The sequence below is a fragment of the Haplochromis burtoni genome, unplaced genomic scaffold, assembly GCF_018398535.1.
Source record: "Haplochromis burtoni strain Fernald_Lab_line unplaced genomic scaffold, NCSU_Asbu1 Contig_1290, whole genome shotgun sequence".
Classification (NCBI taxonomy): domain Eukaryota; kingdom Metazoa; phylum Chordata; class Actinopteri; order Cichliformes; family Cichlidae; genus Haplochromis; species Haplochromis burtoni.
This window is the reverse complement of record NW_024583651.1, coordinates 1-27,522: the sequence shown is the minus strand read 5'-3', so window position 1 is coordinate 27,522 and position 27,522 is coordinate 1. Positions and strand designations below refer to the sequence as shown.

The following is a 27,522-nucleotide window of genomic DNA, read 5'->3' as shown; positions in this document are numbered from 1 at the left end:
GAGAGCAGTTATAAGTTAACATACTACACAGGTCATGAACAAGATTTTTTTTTAAATTTTCATTGTAAGTGGGCTAAAGCAGTTAATTAAAAGTAGTCTAACATAAATGTAAATGCTGTAATTTGATTATTTTAATAAACCATGTAACTTGGATGGATTCGATGCTGGCGTGACCACAGTGCACACGTCTGTTGCTCACAGTGGTCCAAGGGACCGCTCAGGGAGTTTGTGTGTTTGCTCAGACATTGTTCATGAGCGGTGTCTTCTGATACCATACACATACAAGCACAGTGTTTCTGAGTTCATGGCTTCATAGAAAAGCGCAAGGGCTGGGGCTCTCCGCCTATAGTTCAGTTTCAGTTTATATTGCCAACAAACAAGATAAGTGGGGCTTTAAATTGTTCTGTCGAGCAAGTTAATTTGGTATCATCCACGACTTGCAGCTATATCAAGGGGAATCCATGATCTTTAATGTTACCTTCAGTGAAGAGAAAAAGATGCTCCCACCCTCCCTGATTTCTTTTGTCACAACTTCTTCACAAGTTTCAGCTTGGTCCAGATCTTGCACTAGCATTTAATCAGAGGGACAAATATGAGTATTTTTGTTCTGAATCACTTAAATGCAATATTTTGTTATCAATACACAATTTTCCTTTGAAGGAATGAAAACCAGCAAAGTTCAGTCACATACTACTAGAAATAAACTATATCCAGTGACTTGAATAACATTTTATACGTAAACTATTAAGAGACATCTCAACCATTTGGTAGAGATCAATATTTTAAAAACTATAGAGTCTATTGAAAAAAGTATAAGTGATTGTGGTTATTCCTCACCCAAGTCAATGAGAAATGCAAACATAAACTCCATTTCATTTTTCTTGGTGGGGTAGTTAAAAGGATAAGTAAGTAAGTAAAATTTATTTATATAGCACATTTCACATAAAAATCACAAAGTGCTTCACAATAAAATCAGACATACAAGATGCTATCCATGTTCTTCCGCTTGTACATTTAAGGGTTGTGGGGGTTTCAACACCACCGACCTGTTGCGCCTTCATCACTGATTGACCTCTAGACATCCAAAGATCCAGCCTCCTGCAGCAAGTAGCACCAAGCTGCCTGCTTGCATACTGAAAAATTACGGGCTGTCATATTGAAAAAAATGCCTATTATTAGAAATAAACCACTACAAAATGTATTGGGGATGGATAGTTGGGATATTAGTATACCATATAGTATATATAGTATACCATACCTCCGACCCCCTCACCTAATCTGTTGAAAACTGGACTGCAGAATTTTTGGAAGAATATGCATGAAAAAAAAAAATCCCCTCTCGCTCCTGCAGGACAATCTTTATCCTTCAAGCTCAGGTCGTCTACCAAAGGTCTGAGAGCTCCTGTGCTCCTGCGCAGTATCTTTGCTGTTCCTAGGACTGCCCTCTTCGGATGTTGATCCTGGGATCTGCTGGAGCCACTCGCTTAGTTTGGGGGTCACTGACTGGGTGCTCCAATTACCACTGGGACCACCGTTAGCTTCACCCTCACATGGTCATTTTCGACCATCCTAGGGGGTGTCTCCCATTTTGACCTCAGGACTTCCACTCCATACTCAGCACAGATGTTTATATAGATAGATGGATAGATGGATGGATGGTTATAGCAGAATTTTGATATGAAAGTACTGTAAATTAACTGGTTATTACTTTTGTAATTGCACAGCAATAATCTAGAAATTACCAAATTATTACATTAAAAGTTCTGTTTTCAATATCATATTAGTACATAATATGGTTTTTCATTATCATCCGTATGTTCTTTGGTTTCATCTCCACTGTGTTTCAGCTGTGATCCAGACTTCTTCCAGAGTGTGAGTACATCCATGTCTGTAAGATCCAGAGAGGAGGCCCAGCAGCTGGAGTCTCTGCTGCAGCTCCTGGGGTTCCAGCTGCTGTTAACAGGAGAGTTACACAGGAAAAGCTGCTGGTCTGTGGGGAGAGTTCTCAGACTGTGTGGCTCTAAAGTGGATCTCATCCTCACACCCAGCAAGATGTCTGCCAGAGGAGCGCTCTCCTCTTTAGACACACAACACAACTACACAGTCTGAGGCAGGAAGTGAAATCATGACTCTCTTGTTCTTCTAACACCATTTATCTGCTGTCCACTTTGAATCTTTGGTTCTTGGTGTTCATCATTTCTGCTCTTTTGTCTCTTTGATCTTCAGGCTTTCCATCGACATGTCCTTGCTCCTGTTTCAGTGGGTAAGAAGAGGCAGAGTGGTCTGTCCACTGGCTGTGGAAGAGCTTTCTCTTGTGCCTAAGAAAGCTCGACCATCACAGAGAGTGATGTTGAGGGCTGTCAGTAGTTTGGCTTCCCTGCTGAGATACTGGACAGTCGGACGGTTGGACCTGACTGAGAGCTGCATCCCTGCTCAGGGTCTGATTACACTGCTGCTCCATGATGGTCCTCTAACAGTCAAGTAAATGTCTTTCCTGAACATCACAGGCCAAATAAAATGTAGAGTTTTACTTTAAAGCTTATTTTATATTTATGATCTCTGCAGACTGAGTGAAGAGAGCTTCCAGCAGCTTCTGTGTCTCCTCCATGAAATCCAGGACAAGGACTTGACGTTGTCCTTCTTCAGTAAGGTTGGTGGAGACCTGACCTCCTGCTGTCTGAACTGGGAGCTTCTTCACTATCTGCTGCAGCAGGCGTCAGCTCAGACCATCACTGTGAACCTGAGGAAGAACCTCTTCTTACAGGAGGAAACCACACGTCTGCTTCCCTTTCTGGACAGGATTGTGTTTAAAAGGTGCTGAATGTAGTTTGATCTTTTACCAAACACAGTTTCTGCTGTTTAATCAGGAGGATTTGAAATGCTGTCTCATCTTTAATCAGCAGTTTATGGATCCTTTAAACAAAGTTGGAAATAAACTGTTTGTTTTCAGGCCCAGTCCCAGCTTTGTGATGAGCTCCATCAGAGAGCTCTACAGAGCTCATGACAGTCACGCTGTGCCCAGTTTACTGAGGTCACTTGGTCATGTGATCAACCTGAGCTGCAGAGAGCTGGACTCAGTGGACTGTGCTGCTCTGATCTTCATCCTCAAACACGGAGACAGAGTCAAACTGAACCTCCTGTGGACCTCCATACCAGCAGAGGGAGCAGAGTCCATCCTCTTCATGCTGGACAACGTTTCTCATCTCAGGTCAGATATTAGAGCTTGTTAAATGTCATGTAATATGAACACATAGGTTAATCTTCCTACAAAAGGTCAACATTTTGGCTTTGTACTAATTACCTGCTGATCAGATTGTCCAACAGTAAACTGAAAGAGAAATAAACAAGCCCAATTACACAGATTAAAATCATCTAGTGCTGTCCAACACACATCAGCTGGTTCATTTCTGCATGTGTTTTCCTTGCAGTGTTGACAGGAATCAGCTGCTGAGGTTCATCCACTGCTGTGCTGCCTGTGACGTCCAGCAGGAGGCAGCGTCAGGCCTGCTGAGGACTCTGCAGCACAGCTTGGATCTGTCCTGCTCCTCCTGTGTGGAGCTACCAGAGGAGGATCAGCCTGAGCCTCTGAGTCTGACTGCTGATGACTGCAGGGCCGTCTCCACCATCCTGACACACAGCAGCCGGGACACACAGCTCGACCTGCGAGACTGTGAGGTGGAGGACAGCGTGCTGGACCTGCTGTTTCCTGTCCTCCACAGAGTCCGCCTCAGGTAGAAAGACCACAGAAGAGTCTAAACCAGAGAGAAGCTCGTTCACACTGGTGTTGATGCATCCTGACAGTTTCTCTTTGCTCTGTTTGTCCTGTTTAGAGTCAGTAAAACTGTCCTCGTCCAGCTGCTGTCTCTGGTTCCTGTGAACAGTGAGAGGGACACAGTGAGGCGGGCGGTGTCCCTGTGTAGAGCCCTGGGTGGAGAGCTGGATCTCAGTCACAGCACGCTGGATCAGAGGGTCTGTGGGGCTTTGGTCCAGATGCTGGACTCGTGTGAAGGGCTGACAGAGCTGGACCTCAGTCACTGTCAGCTCACTGACCAGCTGCTGCTCCCTCTCATCACACATCTGCACAAAGTCCAAGTCCTGGAGTGAGTGTCACACACTGATCCTTCTCTGGGAGGCACCAATAACCATCAGCCTGTTCACACACACTACAATAATATGATGTGCAGCGATGACTTAGAGCCACTTGTTGTGTTTGTGTTACAGTCTGAGTCACAATCAGATCACTGATGCTTCGACTGATGTGTTACTGCAGCTGCTCTCCATCAACCCCTCCATCGACTGTGTGCGGTGAGCCAACATGAATCAGTCCCCATCAGTGAAGGAGTTTCTCCTCAGACTCTCAGAGGAATCATTCACAGTCTGAGCTCACATGGATTCATGTTGTTCTGAGTGAATGAGTGACGTCTGCTCTCTCTGCTTTGGTCTCTTTCTAGACTCTACAGCAACAACATCGTGCACAGAGCAGCCTTCAAGGAACACAAGCAGTTTGAGATATGGTGAAGCACTTGTCATCATTAGGGAGGAATTCTTTAACAGTCCTCTGATAATCATTAGATGAAAATATTGGCTCGAAAGCATCAATACTGTGATCATATTAGTCAGTAGTGTAAGATAGTAAAATCAGGTTAAAGAGGTTTGATAACAATTAGATATTTTTCTTTAATATCATAATTAAGAATGTGGTTTATATAAAAGCAAAGCTCATATAGAGTTTTTTTATCTTTTTTTCTGAAGTGTTGCAGAGTCTCTATGACTGTCATCCTGACATTTACACAATGGATTGTCTTGTTTTGCTTTATCACAGTGACAAAAATATCAGTTGTATCATTACTGGGAGTTTACCTCATTGATTTTATGTATCTTTCAGCTAATGTGCAGCGATGACTTAGAGCCACTTGTTGTGTTTGTGTTACAGTCTGAGTCACAATCAGATCACTGATGCTTCGACTGATGTGTTACTGCAGCTGCTCTCCATCAACCCCTCCATCGACTGTGTGCGGTGAGCCAACATGAATCAGTCCCCATCAGTGAAGGAGTTTCTCCTCAGACTCTCAGAGGAATCATTCACAGAACGTAGAATGCCCAAAATAATAATAACAACAACATATTTGCTTTACCTTGAGACAAGCTTTCAAGCACTTAAGTCAGAGTTTTTATTCTGAGTTGATCAAAGACCTACAGCAGCAGAAACAACAGTCAAAGAGTACAGGGGTACTGAGGAAAAAGTAGAAAAACAAAAGATGCACTTCAGAAACTCTAACAAAACAAACAAAAAAACTTTAAGTCTGTTATGTAAGTCACTTCTAACTTCATTTGCTTCACAATAGTTATGACAGATTCCTAATTAGCTTACTAATCAATGAAGGCAGAGGGAAGTACACAGCTACAGAATCCAAACGTCAGACAAACGTCAACAGGAATCCAAACGTCTGGCCAGCTTCAGAAAACAAACAGGCATTTAGCTGTTTTCGAGGACAAGCATTTATAGCAGAAACCTGAGATTTTTTAAAAAAATATATGCTTTTCAAAATACCTTTTAAAAGCTCCTGTTCAGGTTCTGTGGCATAACTATCTGACTCACTTTGCTCTGTACTAATGTTAGATTGCTGTAGTCACACAATAATTATTTAACTGCAGTAATGTCTTAAAGTCATAAAGACCTGGATGAACTCAAATTGCCTGCTTCTAAATTCAGATTAAACTGATTTTATTAAAAATCTTAGAAACGTTGTATCGAACCAGATACTTTCTCTGGATGGCATTTTCTCTGCCTTCAGTAACACTGTGAGGAATCTTGAAGTAGTTTTTGATCAGCATATGTCCTTCAGTGCACATAATAAAGACATATGCACGACTACTTTCTTCCATAATATCTCTAAAATCCTGTCTCAGAGTTATGGTAGGACAGGATACTCTTCACTGGGTCCCTGTTAAATCCAGAATCAGTCTCCTCACATACAAGGTGATGCCATCTAATGTATGCACATTTAAAGTCTGCTTTTCTTGTGTTGTTGTAGATCAGAGGAGGAGCAAACAAAGGAACTTGAAGTGGAGATGCTGGAAATCCAGGCGGCAGCTTCATCAATAGGTACGACTTTAGTAGTTTCTCTCAAAAGATAAGTAAGGAACAAACACGAGTATCTGAGTCTTACAAATGTCAGTTCTTCACACAAGTGCTGCTGATTGGCTGAGGAAGAGTAAAGTAGTCCTGGTGAACCCACAAGAGGCAGACTTGGGCGGGTGTTCACATACAAACTGTGTCTCATCATTGTACATACGCACAGTAATGACACACCATCATTGAGAGTCTGGATAATTCAAAGGTAGCAATTTTAAAGTGGAAGTAAGTAGAAAAAAATATTTTTCTCTTAAAAAGAGATCAAAGACAAGGTTTAAAACATCTATTGTGTTTTACTGTATTATTTATTGCAAATAGAAAAAAAAAAGCTCTACTACAATTACAAAATTTATCTGATTGGTGTTTTATTTCATATTATCACAGGGTAACATTTGAATAGTTTAGATTAGTGTACAGTGTTTCCTGTTAGTCCCCTCTATTAAGTGCCCATTTATTTCAACTACATATTCAAATTATAACAAACAGTTGAATACGTATTTTAGTATGTTCAAGTATATTTAGTAATTTATATATTAGTATTTCAGTAAGTTCCATCAAGTTATTTTACATATTTACTTTTTTTTTTAAAGTAACGCAATAGTTACTTTTCAAGTAATTAATTACTTTTAAATAACGTAACTCAGTATACTAACATTACTTTTTGGAGAAGTAATCTAGTAATTAGTTAATTGAATTACTTTTTTCAAAGTAACTTGCCACACTGTCTTTACCTTACAACATAAAGCACTTTGACATGACTTTTGTCATGATTTGCGCTATACTGAATTGTGAAAAATGTAACAACATCAACAAAAATATCCCAAGAGAGAGATTACTTGATCTGCTCCTGTAAATGTGTGACCTTAGAGCCAAAAAAGTCTTTTACAACTTTTAAAACAACCCCTTCAGCCTTTACTCAAATTTGCTAGTGAACAGGCCCTTAATGTTAGCCATCAATAACACCATATTCATGTGATTAACCTCTAAATAAAACATAACATTAAACCATCAAAATGTTTGTTTTAAATTCTACTCGGATGAAATTTTAAAAGCTGCAGCTCTCATATTTTAATCAGTTGAAGCTTATGTCGCTGTGCATTTATGTCAAGATGGCAACATTGTCCAGCAAGTTTGAAGTAACCAATTATTAAGATTGAATTATGTTATGAAAAGGTCCCATACCTCAGAACTGAGTTTGGCAGTGTTCATCCTGACTTTTTGTATCTATTTATTACATTTTTTATTTTGTTTAGTCTTATAGCCAATAAATGGGAATATTAGAATCTTTGTAAACATAGCCACTGTAAGGAAGCAGATACACAAAGGAAAATAACTACTAAAATACTGCACTATACAAAAATCTTCAGCCACCTTTCATTCTGCTTCCATGACCACTTTGTCATGGCTGTGTGCTGTGCAGGTAGGCAGGATTGGACCCAAAAGCAGGGCTCATGGAGGCAGAGGTGAACTTAAGATACTCAGTTTATTACAGGAAAATAAGAAGAACAGAAAACTAACTAAACTGGGAAAACAAATAAACTAACAGGCAGGCAAACGGAACACAGTGAAAATGAGGGTGAGCAGACATTAACGACGCAACAGAGGGCAAAGGAAAACACAGGGCTTATATACACAGGGAGTAATCAGGGAATGGGAAACAGGAGGGAGACACAGCTGGGAGAGATCAGGGCTAACAAGACAGGGGGGAAGTAAAACTGAACACACTGACATCAGACATGAACCTTCAAAGTAAAACAAGAAACAATTTACAAAAACACAGATTGACACTGAACTAAATCTAGAATAATAATCAAAATAGCACAACTAAAGAACCAGAACATAAATCATAATACAGAAATCTACCAAAATATAAGAAACTGCAAAAGCCGGGTCAAAATGACCCAGAACCGTAACACACTTTCACAATAATATTTTATTTGTTTTTTTTTAAGCCAGTTAAGACTGACCAATGAATTATTTAAGCTAAAAAACAACAACAACAAATAAATCAGTGTTTTGTCAACACATACTAGACAAATTTGTGTAATAAAAAGTTTTAAATTGTTTCTTTAGGCAATTTCTTCTAATAGCTTGTTGCAAAATCACATATTTTCCCCCCCATTCTTTTTGTTGAATCTTATTAACATTTCAAAGATAACACAGTTTGAAGTCATAAAAATATATTTTTGTCCAAACATGGGATTCTCAGCTATTCCCAGAAAACTTAGCATATTTCATCATTCCTAAAAATAAATAAATACATTTTTATTTATTTTTTTATTTATTGTTATGTTCTTAAGAAATAGGAGGGAATCCAAGAAAGACCTGACACAGGACCTAAGAGAGGTGTCTGGACCATCAGCTGATCATTCTACTGGTTACAAAAGTCTCATCAAAAATGGTCTCAGTTGAAGGATCGGGGTAAAGAAGCCATTCTTAAGGAAGGGAAATGGAGTTACACTAGAATTTTTGTTTCAAATCATTGTCAGTATGTTTGGAGAAGGTCATGAGAGATGACAACACTGAGTGTCTACAGCTATCTGTAAAACAGTGGAATCTCTGTCATGGTTTGATGCAGTAATTCAGCCAGTGGCGAAGATCTTTTCAAACTTGATGGAATTGTAAACACAGAAAGTGTGTGAGAACATTGTGTTTTCCATTGTGATCCCAGTGGAACACTATCAGCCATACACTGACCTCTCCCGAATCTGGACCCTCAACATTATTGAAGCAGTGTGGGATCATCTTAACAGAAAATGAAACAAAAGGCAGAAACATCAAAAGAAGAATTTTGAATGTCCTTCAAGAAGCCTGGAGAACTATTCCTGAAGACTACTTAAAGAAATGGCAAGAAAGCTGCCTAGGAAAGCTCAGACTGTGCTGAAGAATAAAACTGGTCATACCAAATATCGACTTTGGAAATAATTAAAATTGCAAAAGAGTAAATAAAAATAAAAAAGCTAAATAAATCACTACACCTTTTTCTCACATTTCCTAGCAAAATATAAATAAATTAGTATTGGGATGAGACTTTATCCTCAGTACTGTAAGTAGTAGCCCACTCGGTCTATATTGAACACAAAAAACGTTGGCTGTAGCTGTAGAGTCTAACTGAAAAGTGAGTCTATCCACATAGCAGACAATATTAGAGAATACAAATATTCAACTAAATTGTTTGTAGCTAACATGCTTCAGCATTGGACAGCTACCAGCTAACTTAACCAAATCGATAAATGGGGAAACAGCAGCAGGTATTTCCACAGGTGGAATCCAGAAGTTTCTGAGAGAAAAATGATGGCAGGAAACCTTGAGCTGCTGAAGTCAGACTGACTCAGGTCTTATGAAGAGAGCTAGAGTATTGTTTATATTGCCAACAGCTCTTTGTCTTCTCCCATCAGATGACTCTGAGGTCAAACCGGGTCCAACTACACCAGACATAAATCCCAAAGATGTGAAGAAGGTGAGAAAAGAAACTATTTATATTTCAGAATAATCTGAAGATTCTAAGATTGGTAGATCCTAACAAACTCTTTGAATGCCTGTTGTGAATTTATAAGATGAAACTAACAAACTTCACTACACTACACATGAATAATTATCATATTGCATCAAGCTTTAGCTTTATACCCTTTCTGTGGGATCCTGATTAGTAAATTTACTGTCAGGTTCTATAGCCCATGCTCACAGGTGTACACACGGGTGATCACACCCACAAACTACACCCTTTTTGGCTCCTACCTCAAAGCACACTGTGTTCTGTTGATCTTATGTGCTGCACAATAATGTTTAATATTTAGTATTTACTGTCATATTCCCATATATCATTGTGATGTTGTTTATTCTATTACTCTTGTTCTCTTCTGCTTGTTTTCTTTTTTCTTTCTCAGCAGGTGATCCAGGTGATCGATATATGCATTTTTTTTTCTCTGCCCGTTCTGTTGGTTTTTGTCTTTTGCCCTTCTCCCCCGTCCCTCTTCTCAGCTGTTTCTCTTTCCCTCTTTCTTTCTCCCCTTCTTTCCCCCAGTCAAGTCTGTCCCGTATTCAGCAAGTGAAAATAAAATAAACAATAAAAGGTGAATCAAATGGACCATTACGGCAAGGCTGGGATGGTCAATTTGGTAAAGTAAATCCGTTGGGCATCTTTCTTTGCCTTTAGACAACAATTCTGATGGCAAAAGAGCCAAACGGGACAGGCAAAAAAAAAGAGTTTATAGCCCTTCTCACACATGATAAATCATTTATCTTAAAGCATGCAATACTATTAAACTGGACCTTATCATTCTCATATAGCACAAATGTTTCGGTCTAAATTCCCAGCTTCCATCCAGTTCATTACCTGAAGTAAAAAATGAATGTTGCACAAATCTCCTACAGTAACAACATCATAAATCCAAGCTGTAACAGCTTCATGTCCACATTCTCAGTAAATTCTATAAAATTTCTGTTGTTTCCCATGTCTCGACAATTAGAAACACAGATTATGCAGAACTCTGGGAGCATTTTAGCATTAAATTTTGGATAATACTTTTAATGCACACTACAGGAAAATCTTTAGCTGTGTTTTTCATCTCATTGAAGACAAAATTAGGGAAATGTAGAAAAATAAAACAAGCTTTCCTTTGAACCACCAACAGAAACTACTATAATTTCTGTTTCACTCTTTCATCATTAGTGGAGGTGCTACAGGAGTAAATGCTCCTGGAGTTACCTGCATTAACTTTGATATATGTTTTACTTTTGTCTGTGTGCTCCCTTTGTTCAGTGATCGTGAGAGCGGAGTCCTGTAGAAACAAATTTTTACATTTTAGGGTTTAAAAGTTCAGGTCATACAACCTTTATGTTATATCCTGCAGGTTCAAGTGTCCTGGTTCAGGTTTGTTCCACTGTATTCTGACTGGACTGGTGTTTGATATGACTCGAGAGGCAGAGCTCCTGTACAAAATCATCCAGTGGGATGAGAGCGTCCTCCAACCAGCTGGAAAGATGGCTGCAGGGCCACTGTTCGACATCAAATGTTGTGAGGATGCTGTCCGTCAGCTACACTTCCCACACTGTGTAAAAACACAGGAAGGTGAGCAGATTATTTTTGACAGTAATGCCCACAATAATCACCCACTCACCCCAGAGACTTGTTGTATGTCTGCCTTTGTGATGTTGACTGGCTCTTGCTCTGGGTGGTTGCTGCAGTCTGCTCTTAGGTCCACCAGCCACTTGGCAGTGGTGTTGTGTGACACCTCTTTCTCCCAAATGTTCTCCTAATATTGCTCAGTTCCAGTTGTGTTGTGTTGTTATTCTCTTGAAGCTGAGAGTACATGCTGGATAGATCTTTGGAGAGCAGGCTGTTTATTTTCATGCTCTCTGCTTCCCTGATATATTTCTTCAGCCTTGATAATTCGACTTTTACATGTACTCAACTATGTGTGTGTGTGTCGCTATATGTGTATATGAATGGGCACAAATATACATACAGATTCTCACTATGAGTCACACGTGAACATAGTCGTGCACATGAGCTCACTCACTGAAAATGGAGAAAGTGAAAGTGCACGGTCATATTGAAGTGATTGATGATGATCTTAGTAATATGAATTCATTCCAGACAGCATGTTGAAAAGAAAGGAACAGAGAAGAGATAAGAGAGTCAGAAAAGGGATAAAAAGGCTGTTTGTAAGAGTGGGTAGTTAAAATGAGTGGATCAGTGGGTGTTCAGATAAATACATGTCTGTTGACTCTGTGTTTTCACAGCTCTGCTCTCTGATGGCCTCCTGTCTGTTGCCCACTTCACTGATGATGCAATGAGCTTCATCAAACCACTAAAGATCACAGATACTCATGTGATTGTCGATAACCCCCACCTCTCTGCCTTTGGCCTTGTCCTGGATTTCCTGATGGGCATTTGGAACAAGCAAGTTAAGGGGCAAGTTTTATTGTTCCTCAGTCCACCAAACCATGCAAAACAGACTCAAAACATCAATGTGCTTCTTCTGCCAAGAAACATCCCCATGACTGAGGTAAAAATTCATTATTCTTACAGCTTCATCTTTTTCATTGTGTCAATAGAATCCAGTTTAGTGCATAGTTGTGTAGCTTTATATTCACTTGGAGTTGTAGCTACCAACAATGAATGTGAACATTGATTAAAAATGGATGTGGCAGGTGGAACCACAATGTGTTCCAGTGTAGATGTGCAGTGGGAGAAATGAATCACTTACAAATAAGTCCCATTATAATTTCTGGTACTAATAATTGATTTTCTTTGTGGACAGGCTGTGAAAAGCTGACTTGTGCTGTTGCTGTTGTAGCATTTCCTTCTTTGTGGAGCACATGGTGTTTAGACATTATGGCTGCCCACCAACCCACAGCCAGTTTAAAGTGTTACTAAAAAACATCTTCATCTTAAACTGATCACTTCTATCAAAATCCTTGTAAAAGCAAGTGTATTACATAGCAGCCATATTTAAAAGACAATTGGCTCCTTACTTTGGTAGTTACTTTAAAGCTTTATGTAAATAAACTTTAATTCAATGTTTTGAAATTGAAAGAACACTTGTATGAAACCAGTAGTTGCACCTGATTAAGGCTAGCTGACTTGTAAGGTTTTAAAAACTTTCTCCAGTAATCTAAACTTCTATCCACCATCTTTACCAAAATTCTCCAACTGTCACAATGTGTGATGGCAGATGGCGTGGAGGTTGTGTTGTTCGGACCCAAATGCAGACAAATGAGTCACAACTGAACTTTAACTACATTCATCTCTCTCTCTAATATCTCTGCTGCTACCCAGAACATAACCAAGCAGTGATTATAAGCATCCATTACTGTATACTGCACAACAATACCAAACTCCTAAATATAAACTCCTGTTTATATTACCCTTAGCTATTCAGTAACCATTTTAGCTGTCAGTCATGCATTTTTTTTCTGGAAAAACAAAAATTAATTAGAAAAATAGTTTAATGATAACAAATCAAAGTTTCAATTAAAATGCCAAATGTTTGCTGGTTCAAGTGTATCCCTTCTTAAAATTTGTAGATTTTATTTGGTGTCATTGTGTAAATAGTTTCATGCAGGGATAAAACTTTATATAAAATGTTCTGATGACTCTTAAGGTAAGCAAGCATCATCAACCTTCCCACTTCATCCTGGTGCCTTCTGCGTGTAACCTCATCAAAAATACGACCTACACCGTTCACTGTCCCGTGGCCAATAAAATCCAACCCAAAGTAAGTACTCTGAAGAAAAGTTGTCCAGTACTTTAATGAAATGGAGGCATCAAGCTGTGTGTAAAATAATACCAGCAATATCAAAAATAATCACCCTGTGTCTGAAATGCAGATATTCTCTACATTTAACATTTAATTTGACTTTTTGAATCAAGATGTTGTACGTTTTATGTTCATGTAGGTAGCATGTAAGGATATATTGGCAGAAATATCAGTTTCTACAATGGAGGAAACTATAAACAGAATCTGGGCCATAGGTGTACAAAACTATGCCATCCACATGAATTGAGACATGAGATGATAAGAGGAATGGGGTTACAATCACTTAATGAGACTGCCATAGTTAAAGATACTGATAGGGCTGGGCGATATGACCCAAAATTCATATCTCGATATTTTTTACCTAGACGGCGATATAAGATATATATCTCGATATTTTTTTTAAAAAGCCATAAAGTAAGAACAAAAAGAGAGTTCTTAGTCAAAGCTGTGTCCCAGATGTCACACAGGCACTTTTATTAACATAGAGCATAGATGTACATAAGATTTACTCAAAAATAAATTATGAGCATTTATTAAATAATAATGCTCCATAAATAAAAGAAAACAATGTTGTTTTTGTGCTAAACAAAGAGCTCACAATTGTGCAGTCAAAATGTAAACTAAAAGACGCTGAGCGTAATAACAAAGACAGACAGATTTCACAGCTGCTCTGTTCCCAAGTTTTACTGTGTGACTGATAGCCTGGAGTTTGAAATCCGCTTCATAACCACGTCTCTTACAGGTGCCATTTATGGTCCTTATACACACACAATACGGTAATATTACGTTGATGCACAGTACGTATCACTCCGCGAAGCTCCTCGGTAGCCGTAATGCGCCGACAATCTATCAAGCGGTGCAGCTCCGTAGCTTAGCAAAGTCGTACTCAAACATTTTTGACAGATTGCTGAGCGCCGTGTACCACATAAAATCGGTTCGCGGCCATCAAGCACAACCAGAATTCATACATAAGGCGCGCTATCAACTTTTGAGAGAATGAAAGGATTTTAGGGTTAGCGCGGTTAGCTCGTTAGCATGTTTAGCTCATTAACACGTTGATGCCGTCCAGCCCCACGCATGGGGCGATGCGCAGTAACTCGTTAACGGAGATTTGCCGTGTCCGTCTTGTCGCTGCCTGCACGTGAAGCGATGGGGGAGGAGGGGGAGTTGTCTTCAGTGAAGGCGAGGCGGAGTAACGTTGCGTAGAGACAAAAGTGGACGAAAGAGAGGCAAACTTGCGGCTCCACAACTATAATTATAACGTAACATAGACTATATCGATATAAAGGATATTGTCACATCTTATATCTCGTATAAAAATATATCGATATGTTTTAAAAACTCGATATATCGCCCAGCTCTAATACTGATGCTATGCTTCTTTTCAGAGAGCTGAGTTTGACATGGAGTTTGGACCAAACTACTCCCCAACATTTGTGATCCGCCTTCCAATGAATACAGATGAAGTGACTCTAACCATCCGAGACCAAACTGACACAGAGGTTTGGGAGCATGAAGCAGATCTAACAGGTCATTATCCTGAAATTTCTTTGGACATGTTAGAAAGGAATAGAGTACAATATTCATCTTGACTAATCCATTTGACTTTGAGTTCTTCCTCATATTTTAGCACTTTTTGAGCTCCAGGTGTTTAAGAAGCTGTGATGTCTATTTGTATTTAATGAGGCCTTTTGCAGTCTACACCTATTGCAGGATAGCTAAGGGAGGATTTAGGGTCACCTGATCCAACCCTAACTATACTTTATCAAAAAGGAAAGTTTTAAGCCTAAAAAAAAAGTAGTGAGGGTGTCTGTCATTAAGATAAGATGGGGCCTGATTATTTAAGACCTTGTATGTGAGGAGCAGGATTTTGAATTCAATTCTGGATTTAACAGGAAGCCAATGAAGGGAAGCCAAAACAGGAGAAATATGCTCTCTCTTTCTAGTCCCTGTCAGTACTCTTGCTGCAGCATTTTGGATTAGCTGAAGGCTTTTCAGTGAGTTTTTTGGACATCCTGATAATAATGAATTACAGTAGTCCAGCCTGGAAGTAATAAATGCATGTCACTCTGAGACAGGATATTTCTAATTTTAGAGATGTTGCGCAAATGGAAGAAAGCAGTCTTACATATTTGTTTAATATGTGCGTTGAAGGACATATCCTGGTCAAAAATGACTCCAAGGTTCCTCACAGTGTTACTGGAGGTAATGCCATCCAGAGTAAGAATCTGGTTAGATACCATATTTCTAAGATTTTCAGGGCCGAGTACAAACCTCAGTTTTTTCGTGAATTTAACGAAAAATAATGATAATTTTTTTTTTTTTTTTTTGTGTCCCGTTTGGATCTTTAGCCATCAGAATTGTTGTCTTAAGGCCAAGAAAGATGCCAAGCGGATTTATTTTACCAAGTGGATCATCATGGCCTTGCCATATTGGTCCATTTGATTGACCTTTATTATAATTATGTATTTATTTTATTTTCGGTTGCTACAAACGGGACAGACATGACTGGGGGATAGGACAGGGAGAAAGAATGAAAGAAAGAGAGGGAGAGAAAGAAAAACAGAGGGGAGAAGAGATGGTGAGAAAGGGGGGAAGAAAGAAAGAAAAACAAACAAAACACCTGGATCACCTGTATGGAGAAAAAAAACAGAAGAGAAAGCAAACAAAAAGAGCAACATAATAAACAGCACCATCACAATAAACTAGCTAGCAGTAGATAACAGTAGATACTAAATAATAAACGATATTGTGCAGCACGCAAGATAGACAGCGCACAATGTGCTTTGAGGCAGCAGCCAAGAAAGGTGTAGTCCGCGTCTGTGAACACCCGTGTGTACACCTGTGTGCACCTGTGTGGATCAGCATGCTTGCATTCCAAAGGTTTCTCCATGTAACGATCTGCTAGGGAGTGTGGGGAGCCATAGCCCCGTCCACCAGGGCATGAAGCAGGTATGGAGGAGATCCAGGCCCCAGATATCCAGAGGCCCCAGAGTACGAGGACCCGAGGAGGACCACCAAAAGGGGGAACCGTGCCACCCTCCTGGGAAGAGCTGAGTAGAGCCCCAAACGAGAGGTCACCCAGCAGCTACGGAGCAGAGGCCAGAGGGGGTTGCAGTGGCGTGCCCGTGGGCTCTGCCGGCAGCCAGCTGTGCCAGAGAGGACCGAGCTTCAGGCCCAGAGGCCAGAGGCCTGAGGGCATCCCACCCCCGGAAGGAGCCCAGCCGGGCCACAGGCGCCAGGCCCGCCAATCGGCCACCAGGAGTGAGCCAGTACATACATGAGCGGCAGTGGCGTGTCTAGAAAATTTTTGTACTGGTGCGCGGGCCAGGTAGGGCGCACAATTTGGAGAAGTGTTTGTCAGGCAAGTATTGTAATTGGCAGAATAAATAGTTTTAAAAAAAAATTTCTACAACCGTTAACCATAATATTTTCAAAAATAATCCCTTATAACCTTAATAACCCGAATGCCGCTTTTAAACTCTTATGTAGAATGTAGATTTTTAAACCACTACGCCAGTGCCAAATGTTTTTTAGATACCTTGCGTTGAATTAAAAGTACAAGAGCATTCATATCAAGTTGCTTGTGTCAGTGTTTTACTCAGCATTCAAGGACAAGCAATTATTTGCATAGTTATTTTTTTTACTGCACAGTATCAGTCGCACATCGATGTTGTGACGGCAAAAAACACTAAAACAGTTTTCTTGAATATTAAAAAAATACGAAACATTTTGTAACACAACAATTGAACACCAATTAGTCATTACGCCAATTGTAAAACTTTTATCTGCCTCTTAAAAAATAGAAAGTAATAATCTTCTCACAAACTGGTTGTCTTGATTTTCTGCTTTGTGAACAAACAGGAAAAAAAGTGGGACGAAACAACTGAAAAACTAACATTTGAATAAAACCTGAAAGCAAGTAAATACTTTCTCTGCTGCCTTATGGTAAACTTTGGTAATATTGATAAAGAACAACACTGGCTGATGATGAAATACAGTCAGCTGGCATGGTGACACTGCCAGTATTAACCTGCAGGGCTGGACTGGGACAGAAAATCGGGCATTTTGACTACAGACCGGCCCACCAGGTATTAAAGCCATAAAGACTTTGAATGAAAACAAATGCTGTTGTGACAGTGATGTACAGTCTTGTTGGTATATGTATGATTTCTATACATTTTACGTCAGATAAAAACTTTGGTTGTAAGATTCAGATAATTATTTAATAAAAGCTAGATATTTTAAATGAGAATAAGAAAGAAAAGTATTTCTTTGTGCCCTGCCCACCTTTCCCTGTTAATGCCCTACCTGGCCCCCTGGCAAAAACTTCGCTAGACCCGCCCCTGCACAGTTACCAGCTGTCAGCTGCATAGAAAAGGTTCCTGGTGTTATTTGTCTCTCAGAAACAGTTCATAACTTCCCTTCAACTCATTCATTTCACCTAAAAGGTAAACCTGTTTCTCCATCACCTGTTCAGCTCTGATGATTCAGTAAGGACATCTCCTGGTTTCATCTTCATGTTTCCCTCTCACCACATATCCAAACCGACATCATGACCAGCAGCTTTACAGCTGTGGGTCCAGCAAACATCAGCTGATACTAGAAATTAATATTAAATAAATTCTGACAACAGCCGATCAAGCTTAAACGTGCTGCTGTTGTTTAGCGCGACATCTGCTGGTTTCCTCTTTCTGGCGCAAAGTGGGAGATAAACAAGAGAGCCGATCAGCTGATCATTGATCAGTTTCATGATTGAAGTAGAAACAGGAGAGGGAGAGGGGAGAGAATGAGAGAAGAAGAGGCAGCTGTGCAGCATAAAGACAGAATAAATCCAGCTTTGTGTCTTTTTTCCATTCTAGCTAAAGTCCAGGACAAACTGCGTCTCTTCTCAGCTCAATACGAAACGTGTAATTATTTCTCTGAATGAGGGACCATTCCATTTTTTTAAGGAGCCGTTGGCAACTCTACTAACTAAACGTATGAATAAAATAAAGTTCACTATCAGTAACATCACCCACCTAAAAACTCCATCAAGCTGGCTAGAACGCAGTATGAGTTATTGCAACTGACAGTAAAAAGTCAGCACAATGAAAATAAACTCCACCTAAACTTGGTTTATATCTGACCCAGATAGACTGCAGGTCATAACTTCTTACCTGAAGCTCAGTTCACCTGACACTCGGACTGGTGGCCTCCTCGGGGCTCTCCTCCTGCCTCCCCTTCCCTCATCCACCTGCTGGCCTCTGTGGAAGCCCCGTCATAGCCACCACCAAACAACTGAGTTATTTTTACACATCTGCCAGCATCTGGCCAATCCACCACCTCTCATTGTTCATGCCATTACAAAAAAAATTTAAAAAAAATAAGTCACCAGGCATATGCCCGGTATGCCCGATAGCCAGTCCAGTTATGTTAACCTGCAACCAAATCTGCAGCTCCATACAGCAATGTTACGACTTAGATTATATCTTATAACTCATAACTCTTATGTTAGCTGCCCTCAGTAGCATACTGTCTGAAATATTCGAGGGCTGCAATAATTCTTTAAGTGTTATTTTCTCCTTGGTATTCTAATTTCACCGAAGTTTACTAAACTCAACAAACTTAATATTACTTGCCGGGACATTTATTCGGTCCTCATTTTCTTTCACCGAAAAATTGTTTCCTGCGGTGCCATCTTTCGTGCTTGGCTCTCCTACCTTTGCTAACGTGATGCACATAGCGCAGAAGCCGATGCTGCATTCACTTACACTCGGATATCTGAGCTTCACCGTGAAAACATAATCGTACATTTGATTGAATTTTATTGTTTTACCTTTGGGGTGGCACCTGGGGTGGCCAGTCTGGTTGGGGGGGTGGCCTGTGCCCCCCCAGGCCGCCCCGCTGGACACGCCATTGATGAGCGCCCAGCCCCAGTCGACAAGAACCACCAACACACCAACGTCTGAGGGCATCAGCCACCGGCAGGGAGTGTGGTGAGGGGAGATAGGCCTCCGTACTTTGGAGGGCCTGAGATGTACCCAGAGAGGTTGAGTCTAAGACCCAACCTGACATATAGACACAGACGAACAGGCACACGCGGACACAAACGTGCATTCCCACCCCATATACACAACCAAATACTCGGCACTCACCCAACGTGTAGACAGACACAAATAGACACTGCACAGACAGTCGCACTCCCCAAACATACTCTATATCCCAGGTCCAGGTACCCCCGCCCAGAGGGGCAAGCCGCACCTAGACCCAGGAGATGTAACCCTTCTCTCTGGGGTGGAGGCAAGCGGACCACCTCCTTATCTGCAGTAGCAGGGAGGCCCCGCATCCCAGACCCCAGTCTGACGGCCAGCACCTCCTCCCAGCCCCCCAGCCCTGACGGCTAACAGAACCGGGGTGAGTGAAGACCCCAAACCTCCCTACGCCCGCTCATATGTAGTGTTGCTGTGTGCTGTTCTAAAGTGCATTTAAAACACAGGAGAGCATGGTTCCTGCTTCCTCTCAGAGAGCAGCACGGCTCCTCCCGAAAACCCTTAGTGTCTATGCATTTAAAATTGAGGGTAGGGCACCAGCGCCAGAGGTGGGTTGGAGTACACCGACCATCCTCTGGATGCTGTAAAACGTGCCCACCCCCAAGGCCCTATATGTATGTGTTATGTGAGAGTGTGAGTAATGTGGATGTCTAGGTTGCAGAATAAAATTGAGGCACAGGCGGCCAGAAGGGGACAGAGGGGGAGTGCCTCCCCTGCACCCTGGTGAGATACCTGCACCCCAAGCCCTGCGTGTGTGGGTGGGTGTGGTAGAGCGGGAATAGGGAGGCAGCTGAGGATGGGGAGGGAAGAAAGGGAAGGCCCATCCGGACCGGGGCCCGCAGCAGCAGCACCGCCCAGCCCCACACAGTCCAGGGCAGCCCACCCGACTCCACCCCAGAGAAAACTGCACCCACCCCATCATCCAATCATCTCCCAAACTACACAAGACAATAGACACCCAGGTTGAGTTCATTCTCTACCTCTCCTATATCTCTCCCCCACCTGCAGAGTGAGCTCCTGTAGAGAGGAGACCACTCTCTGCAGGTATTTCTATCTTTAAGAAATTCCTGCAATTAACCTACAAACAAAACAATATATAATATCAACACTGGGGGGGGAAAAAAAGAACAATACAATGTAGAAGAAGAAGAAAAACTGCCAGCTGTAATTTAACAGGGTGACTATCTATTAAACAATTTGTGGTCAAACACATAAAAAAATGTATGATTAAAACTGCAGAGCAGTTAGTGAGAAGGTGGTGAACATATTGAAGCACTGAGCCGAATCTGAGTTTTCCTGACAAGCTGATTCCAGAGATGTGGAAGTCTGCAAGTAATGTTTAAACACACTTTTGCTGATCACGAATCTCAACACACAAGGCAAAAGTTATGCTGTAGTTTTAGGCTATATCCACAGGTAAAAGGATCAATTAGATGTGTTCATCCTTCAAGTCTCTTCTCTTGTCCAGGTGCAGTTTAGGAAGTTAGACATCCTTGAGCATGATGAACTGAGATTCACAGGCAGGAGGAGACAAGGAGGCACAAATTAGAAAAAATAGAGACAAGCCATGAAGTTAAGTGTTCCTTAGATTGGAAAGCAAGACTTAGCAGTTCTATGGCAGGACTGGCAGCACCTTGTCCAAACATCTGAGTGGGTTAACATGGAACATTAAAATGCCTTTAATAGAAACTTTTTTTTGTTTGACTCAAGGGCTGTCAGACATTTTCAGGAGGCCATTCACCTGCTGCCTCTGGCCACATTCATGTCCATAGAGGTTTTTAATACAAGCTGTTTGTAGGAGATTTTTATTTTCTTTTTCCCAAATGTGTCACTTACCCTTTTTCGAAAAAAAACACAGGACATGTGATTTACAGTAAATATTTTGGACTTGCAATACAAAAACATTGCGTTTAATTTCAAGATTCGTCAATTCTTTTAAATGCTTGCGTGTTATAATTCTTATCCCTGGCTCCTTGCAGATCATCTACCTTTCTCTGCAGATGGGAGAATCCCAGCAGAGGTGAGGCTGATCTCAGTTTGGACAAAGTTTATTGTCAGTGTCTGAATCTGTTCTAGCTAACTTCTGTATAGACTCAATGAGTGTGCTGTTATCAATAAGGATATGGATCAAGTGAGGAACTAAAGAACTATACTTCTTATCTCTGCTCTCTGTAAGGCTATCTTCTATTCACTGTGTACACCATTATGGTTTCAACTTCCTTTCATTATGACCTGCAAAGCCTCATCTACAGACTGACAGTATGCTCTGATTTTAACAGAAAATCATGGTGATGCTTCCCGATATCCTCGAAGATTTAAACGATGAAGAATTCAAGAAGTTTAAGTGGCACCTGAAGACTGAAGTGTGGAACAACATATCACCCATCAAAGAAAACTATTTGTCCAAAGCAGACAGAAATGACACAGTAGATCTGATGGTGCAGACATATGAGATCACTGGATCTGTGCAGGTGATGGAGAACATCTTAAAGATGATATGTAGGAACGACCTGGTGAAGAAATTATCAACCCTCAGACATTAAATATCTGCTTTCACACAGACTGTACACAGCTCTCTATGTGAGAACAGAGAAGCTAGTTTTCCAGTGAATACGTAGATGGTGTGCGGTCACTCTATTTCATGCATACTCCTGGGCTGAGTGTATTGGAGGTAAAAATAAGTACCAATGTGTGTAAAAGACTGAGGAGCTCCCTGAAATCCAACATGAGTAAAGAGCAGCTAAGAAGCTTCATGCTGCTTTCTTTCTGCTACAGCTCCCAGAATAAACTGAACTGTGTATGTTCCACATGAAGTGAGGTGACCACAGTCTTGTGAATATTAAGACTTTTTTGACTTTACTGGTTTGGAGTATTGGACTGAGGAAGTCCAACAACATTGTGTACAGAGCAGATCTGAAGCAGTTGTCATCGTCAGAGAATCGTAGTTTTTACTCTGCTTGTGAAAATATTGGGTGGAGTGTGATACTGTTCATGGAGTCAGCAGTGAAGGACACACCAACATTAGATCAAATGAGCTTTGATGTTAGGTCAGATTTTTTCTTTTTATCTTTGATGATTAAGAGGACAGTTTATATGGAGACAAAGCGCAGCCAGCGTGTTCTGTTTACATTTTGAGTATATCTTTATTTTTACTGATTTGTGGTTCGGTTCAGTACAGCCTCACCTGTGTCCTTTTGTATCATTTCGTCGTGTTTTCATCTTGGGTACGTGATCCTCTGTGTAGTTACTTCCTGTTTTATTTTGATAGTCATTTGTCTCTTTGCCTTGTATTTACATTTGTTTCCGTGCCTCGTTGTCTTGTTTGTTTCCCAGCTGTGTCTCACTCCTTTAATTTTTCCAGTTTTACATCTGATGCTTGTGTAATGATGATTATTCAGTTGTTTTTTTTTTATTCTTGATTTCTAAACTATTACTTCACGAAGGTGATTACAGGCATTAATTAACACAGTTTACAAGAGAAAAACAAAACAAAAGGAAAAAAAACAGTTATTTTCTTATTAAGACAAAACAAAGATGACAACTGTTTTATCAATGCAGGGAGTCAGCTATTTTTATTTTTTGTACTTTTGTGATAACTGTATTTATTCTGGTCTGCATGTTTCAGTCAGGACAGAGTAGAGAGACTCTGTAATGACCAATGAGAGTAAAGATGTAATGAGTAAACAGTCATGTCATTTTCAGTTTTTATTTTACTTTTCAATACTTAATTGACAAGTAGACTTTAAGAAAGTGGAAGCAGCAGGTTCAGGCAGGACACAGACAGTTGTTTGCTTTCACTTTGGTTTGTTACTTTCTGTAACTAAACTGGGAATAGTTTGCACACCAAGCTTAATTCATTTACCCTTGGTAGGAGGGCTGGACTGGTAATCTGGCATCCCGGGCATTTGCCCAGCGAAATGATGCCCTTCTGAGCTGATGACCCAGTATAATTTGTTTTTCTTGTTCAATATAATTATAAAGACTGCAGTCTGACTTGAAGGGGTGCTGCACGTAGGCCCTACAAACACTTACAGCAGCCCATTCCTTCATTTTCATTCCTAATCTGGATTACCCAATCAGAAATAGCTTAGTGTGGAAGAAGTGATTGACACAAGCGGATAAACAAAAGAAAAACAGGGGTCTGAAAATCTAAGAGGAAAAAAATGAAACAAAATGTGTTAAATCAAATACATATCAGCTGTCCTGGTGGGTTCTGCTGCACCATCAACGTCAGTACCAGCAACAGCTGGTAATGAACGTGGCAGCGCCAGGAGGCTGCTTTTTAACTGATCATGATGGGCTGCCTGGACCAAAAATCCCAGGGACTTTGTTCTGTCTCAGTCCACCCTTGGTATAATGAAAACAAATACACATAATTTCTTTCACAACAAAGACTCAGAGATAAACAGAAAAAGATCAGATGGTGAGAGTGTAAAAAAAGAAAAAAAGATACATACCGATGACTTTGCAGAATAATTAATAAAAACAGAACAGAAGAAAAGCGAAGAGAGAAAGGGGGGGGGGGGAAGCACCCAATCTCTCATAGTGTATCTTTTCAGGTAAAAATCCCTCACTTTACACGCTGATGTCCACAGTCACATTTGTCTGTGAAGGTTCTCAGTCATCCAGGTCATCGTAGTCAAAGGAGCTTGCAAAGAAAAGCGTCTGGACTTCACCTCTCATCCAAGAAGCTTCTTCAGTTCACTGACGAAGCTTCTCGGATGAGAGGTGAAACGTCTTCAAGTAACTTAAAGAAGTCCAGACGCTTTTCTTTGCAAGCTCTTTTGACCACAGTCACATTTATTTTCCTCTCAGAGTCATGGAGCAGTGCACAGAGAAAACTAGAAATAAAATTATTTCAGTAGCACATATGCCATCCATCAAGACACTTATTTCCTCTAACAAAGTGCTTAACATTCTTAACCAGCATGATAAGGACCCTCATATGGTTGTTGGTGGTGTATGTTATAGATTATCTATTTGTATCCAAACCATTTACATGTTGTTTTTTAAAATAATGTCTCTTTCTCAGTAAAAATATTGTATAAAAAGCCACAGAAGTGTTTCGTGTCTGTCACGGATTGCCGGGGCAAGCCATGTGAATTTAACAAAGGACCCAAGATGCAGTGAAGTGAGAGGGCTTTATTGACACAGAACCCGAGTGATAATAAGCAAAAGGAGAGTGTGGCGAAAAACCGAACTTAAAAATAAACTACACTGGGAAAACTAAAACCTAAACAACAAACCTGAACACGAGAGACAGCAACTTGCAGGGAGAATTCACAGGATGCCGGCGGGAGATTCACAGACACAAAAACACCAAATAACACAGACAAACCAGCAACAGGCAGGAGAACACACAGGGCTTAAATACACACAGCAATAATCAGGGGATGGGAGACAGGAGGGAAGCACACCTGGGTGAAATCCCAACTGACGAGGCAGGGGAAACGTAAACTGAACACACTCACATAAAACAAGGACCTTCAGAATAAAACGGGAAACTAACAGACACTGAGAACCAGACAAGACACTGAACTGAACAGACAGACTCACAAGCAGACACAGTGACACCATGGACAGACGGAGGGAACGCAGAGAAGTGGGAGCAGGCAGGCGCAAAACAAAACCCTAACGAATGGCAAACCGAACCCAAAGACATAACAGAACAAACAAAAACACAGAATATTATAAAGAAACACAAAGTACTGAGTCATCAGACTCAGGACCATGACAGTGTCATCTTTCTGCTGCTCCAAGCTCGCCATCTTGTGGACACCAGCAGAACCTGCAAACAGAGCCACAGGAAGCGTTTCTTTTATAAACAGCAGATCGAGCGACCTGAGAGACTGTTCATCAAGCTGAATTCAGGTTATTTGTTGTGAAAGCTCCACAGGTTCAGAGAGGAATGGTCTGCTTAAAGCTATTTCAGCTGGGAGGCTCTGCTTTGCTGCTCAGCAGGCACATGCAGAGGGGGGGGGGGGCTAGAGGGGCTTGAGCACCCGCCCCTTTCCTGATGGGTGCCCAAAGTGCCCTTTTATTGAGGCAAACAAATTATTATTATTTTTATGTGTGTGTGCGTGCGGAGTCCTGTCTGTGACCCTCAACATTAATATTTAACTATTAATCACAGTTTTGCTAAATAAAAGGATCTGGCTTGCATGCAGTCACATCATCACATTTAACCAATGATCGCCCTTGACGGCAGAACGCGCTTGTTACGAGCCGAGAACGAGCTCACAAAGAGCACGCGCATTTTTAGCGGTCCGGAGCTGTAGCAGAAACACAAGTTAACTCAGAGACACAGACTGATGCGACAAAACCAGTAAGTCGGTGTACAGCGTACACTGTAGTGTGTATCAGCGGTCCCCAACTCCCGGGCCTCAGGACGGTACCGGTCCGTGAGTCGTTTGGTACCGGGCCGCGAGAGTTGAGGCTCAGGTGTGAAATGTATAGTTTTCAGGGTTGTTTTTTTTTTTATCGGTTTTCAGCGTTATTTTGTTATCGTTTTTATCGTTTACTCGGTTTTCCTGGGTCTTTTCACGGGTGTTATGAATAAATCTTCTTTTTTTCGTTACCGGTACTAGTTTTATTTTGTTGTATTTATCCGCGACACCTTAAAGGCCGGTCCGTGACAATATTGTCGGGCATAAACCGGTCCGTGGCGCAAAAAAGGTTGGGGACCGCTGGTCTATAGCACCCAGGAGTATTGGCTTATTATTTACACGTTGGTAAGCTGTCTTGTGGCAACTGACGAACTGAAACAAACGAGCGTGCTGTGTGTGCAACAGCGCGACGAACACACCTGTCCTTTTATTAACCGCACAAGTAGAACGTGTTGCTGCTGGCTACCTGTGTAAGTGTGATAGATTGATTATTTGTTGAAGTTCATAATGGAGTAAAAAGTTGTGGTTAAAAGTTACCCAATATATTATTCAATTTATTTCAAATATGTAAATGTATAAACAAGGGTAAAAGAAGTCCCATCAAAGAGATGTAATGTAACACAGGCTAAAATAGTTAAAAGAGTTCATGACTATGTTCAACCGGATAATAATCCTTAATGCGACTACAACCTGTGTAAAATGCAATCTGTGATCCACTTGTCGAGCCTGGGGAATAATCCATGTGATTTAGTGATCATGATTGATTAGTTATGCCTGCCGTTGCCGGAAGGGGGAGCTCTGGCCACGATGCCTCATTCGCAATGAAGCTGCTGAAAGAGAAGCATCGTGCCTGAGCGTCGTCATTGACTTATCCCCTTTTCAGGTAATAATTGTGCAATTCTGCTGTTGGACTTTACAAATATGTATGTTGAGTTGTACTGACCGTGTTTCCAAATGTACCAAGAGGCTACTAGGAATACTTAGATGACCTGTGTTAACTGTGATGTTAGGATAAGCTATAAGCAGCAAGCTAAGCTAAGCGCTCTGTTGGTGGCTAGCATGAAGCATTATCGTGCCAGACTGTGTATGAAACATACATTGTGTGCATTTTGCATTTGATCTGGACGAAGACCATGTTTATTTTGTGTGAAGGGACAAATGCCTATTAGTTTATTTTCTGTACATTTCAGTTTAATGATCTAAGTTTGTTTATTGATTCATAACCTGTTTTTGTAAATTCTTACATTCAATTTAATCTGTAACTTATAGAAAAGGAAAGAAAACAGTCTTGAGGTATATTGTCTTACAACTAACAGACTGTACATCGTTGTTAGGATGTTTAATACTTTTGTATGTATGTTTATATTTCTGAATCATTCGCAATGAAGCTGCTGAAAGAGAAGCATCGTGTCTGAGCGTCGTCATTGACTTATCCCCTTTTCAGCCCCTTTTCAGCGTGTAACATAAGGCTGTCATGGGTCTGTAGCTCTGTCCACCGTTTTAGGGAACATATTTCGTTTTAAAGTATTTAGAGCATATTTAGTTTTAAATTAAGTTACAGGGCTTTTCCTGCCTTTCTGGAGGGATTATATTTCACTAAAAAACGATCTAATATGCATGTCCACATAATTATGCATTATTATAATTATAATATATTTAAAAAAAGCAGATTATATTAGATTTATATTTTAAATAAGACAAAA

General features: G+C 40.7%; 1 protein-coding gene and 1 long non-coding RNA gene across 3 annotated transcripts in view; both read left to right on the top strand.

Annotated features, from left to right (window-relative positions):
- LOC102294079 overlaps nucleotides 1-10,513 on the top strand; it is a 38,981-nt gene extending 28,468 nt beyond the window's left edge. The window contains exons 8-18 of the mRNA XM_042216842.1: nucleotides 2,227-2,481; nucleotides 2,566-2,814; nucleotides 2,951-3,208; nucleotides 3,429-3,731; nucleotides 3,831-4,100; nucleotides 4,222-4,305; nucleotides 4,452-4,514; nucleotides 4,934-5,017; nucleotides 6,036-6,106; nucleotides 9,535-9,596; nucleotides 10,454-10,513. Coding sequence (XP_042072776.1) covers nucleotides 2,227-2,481; nucleotides 2,566-2,814; nucleotides 2,951-3,208; nucleotides 3,429-3,731; nucleotides 3,831-4,100; nucleotides 4,222-4,305; nucleotides 4,452-4,514; nucleotides 4,934-5,017; nucleotides 6,036-6,106; nucleotides 9,535-9,596; nucleotides 10,454-10,513 — 1,759 coding nt within the window. The remainder of the gene's footprint in view (nucleotides 1-2,226; nucleotides 2,482-2,565; nucleotides 2,815-2,950; nucleotides 3,209-3,428; nucleotides 3,732-3,830; nucleotides 4,101-4,221; nucleotides 4,306-4,451; nucleotides 4,515-4,933; nucleotides 5,018-6,035; nucleotides 6,107-9,534; nucleotides 9,597-10,453) is intronic.
- Nucleotides 10,514-10,982: 469 nt separating this feature from the next.
- Nucleotides 10,983-23,867, top strand: LOC102293864. Of its 2 annotated transcripts, XR_006053578.1 has the most exons (6): nucleotides 10,983-11,207; nucleotides 11,882-12,147; nucleotides 13,246-13,359; nucleotides 14,790-14,931; nucleotides 21,413-21,453; nucleotides 21,713-23,867. It is a non-coding gene; the product is annotated as an NACHT, LRR and PYD domains-containing protein 1b allele 2 (long non-coding RNA). The 2 variants fall into 2 exon arrangements; XR_006053579.1 differs by lacking the exon at nucleotides 13,246-13,359.
- The last annotated feature ends 3,655 nt before the right edge of the window (nucleotides 23,868-27,522 follow it).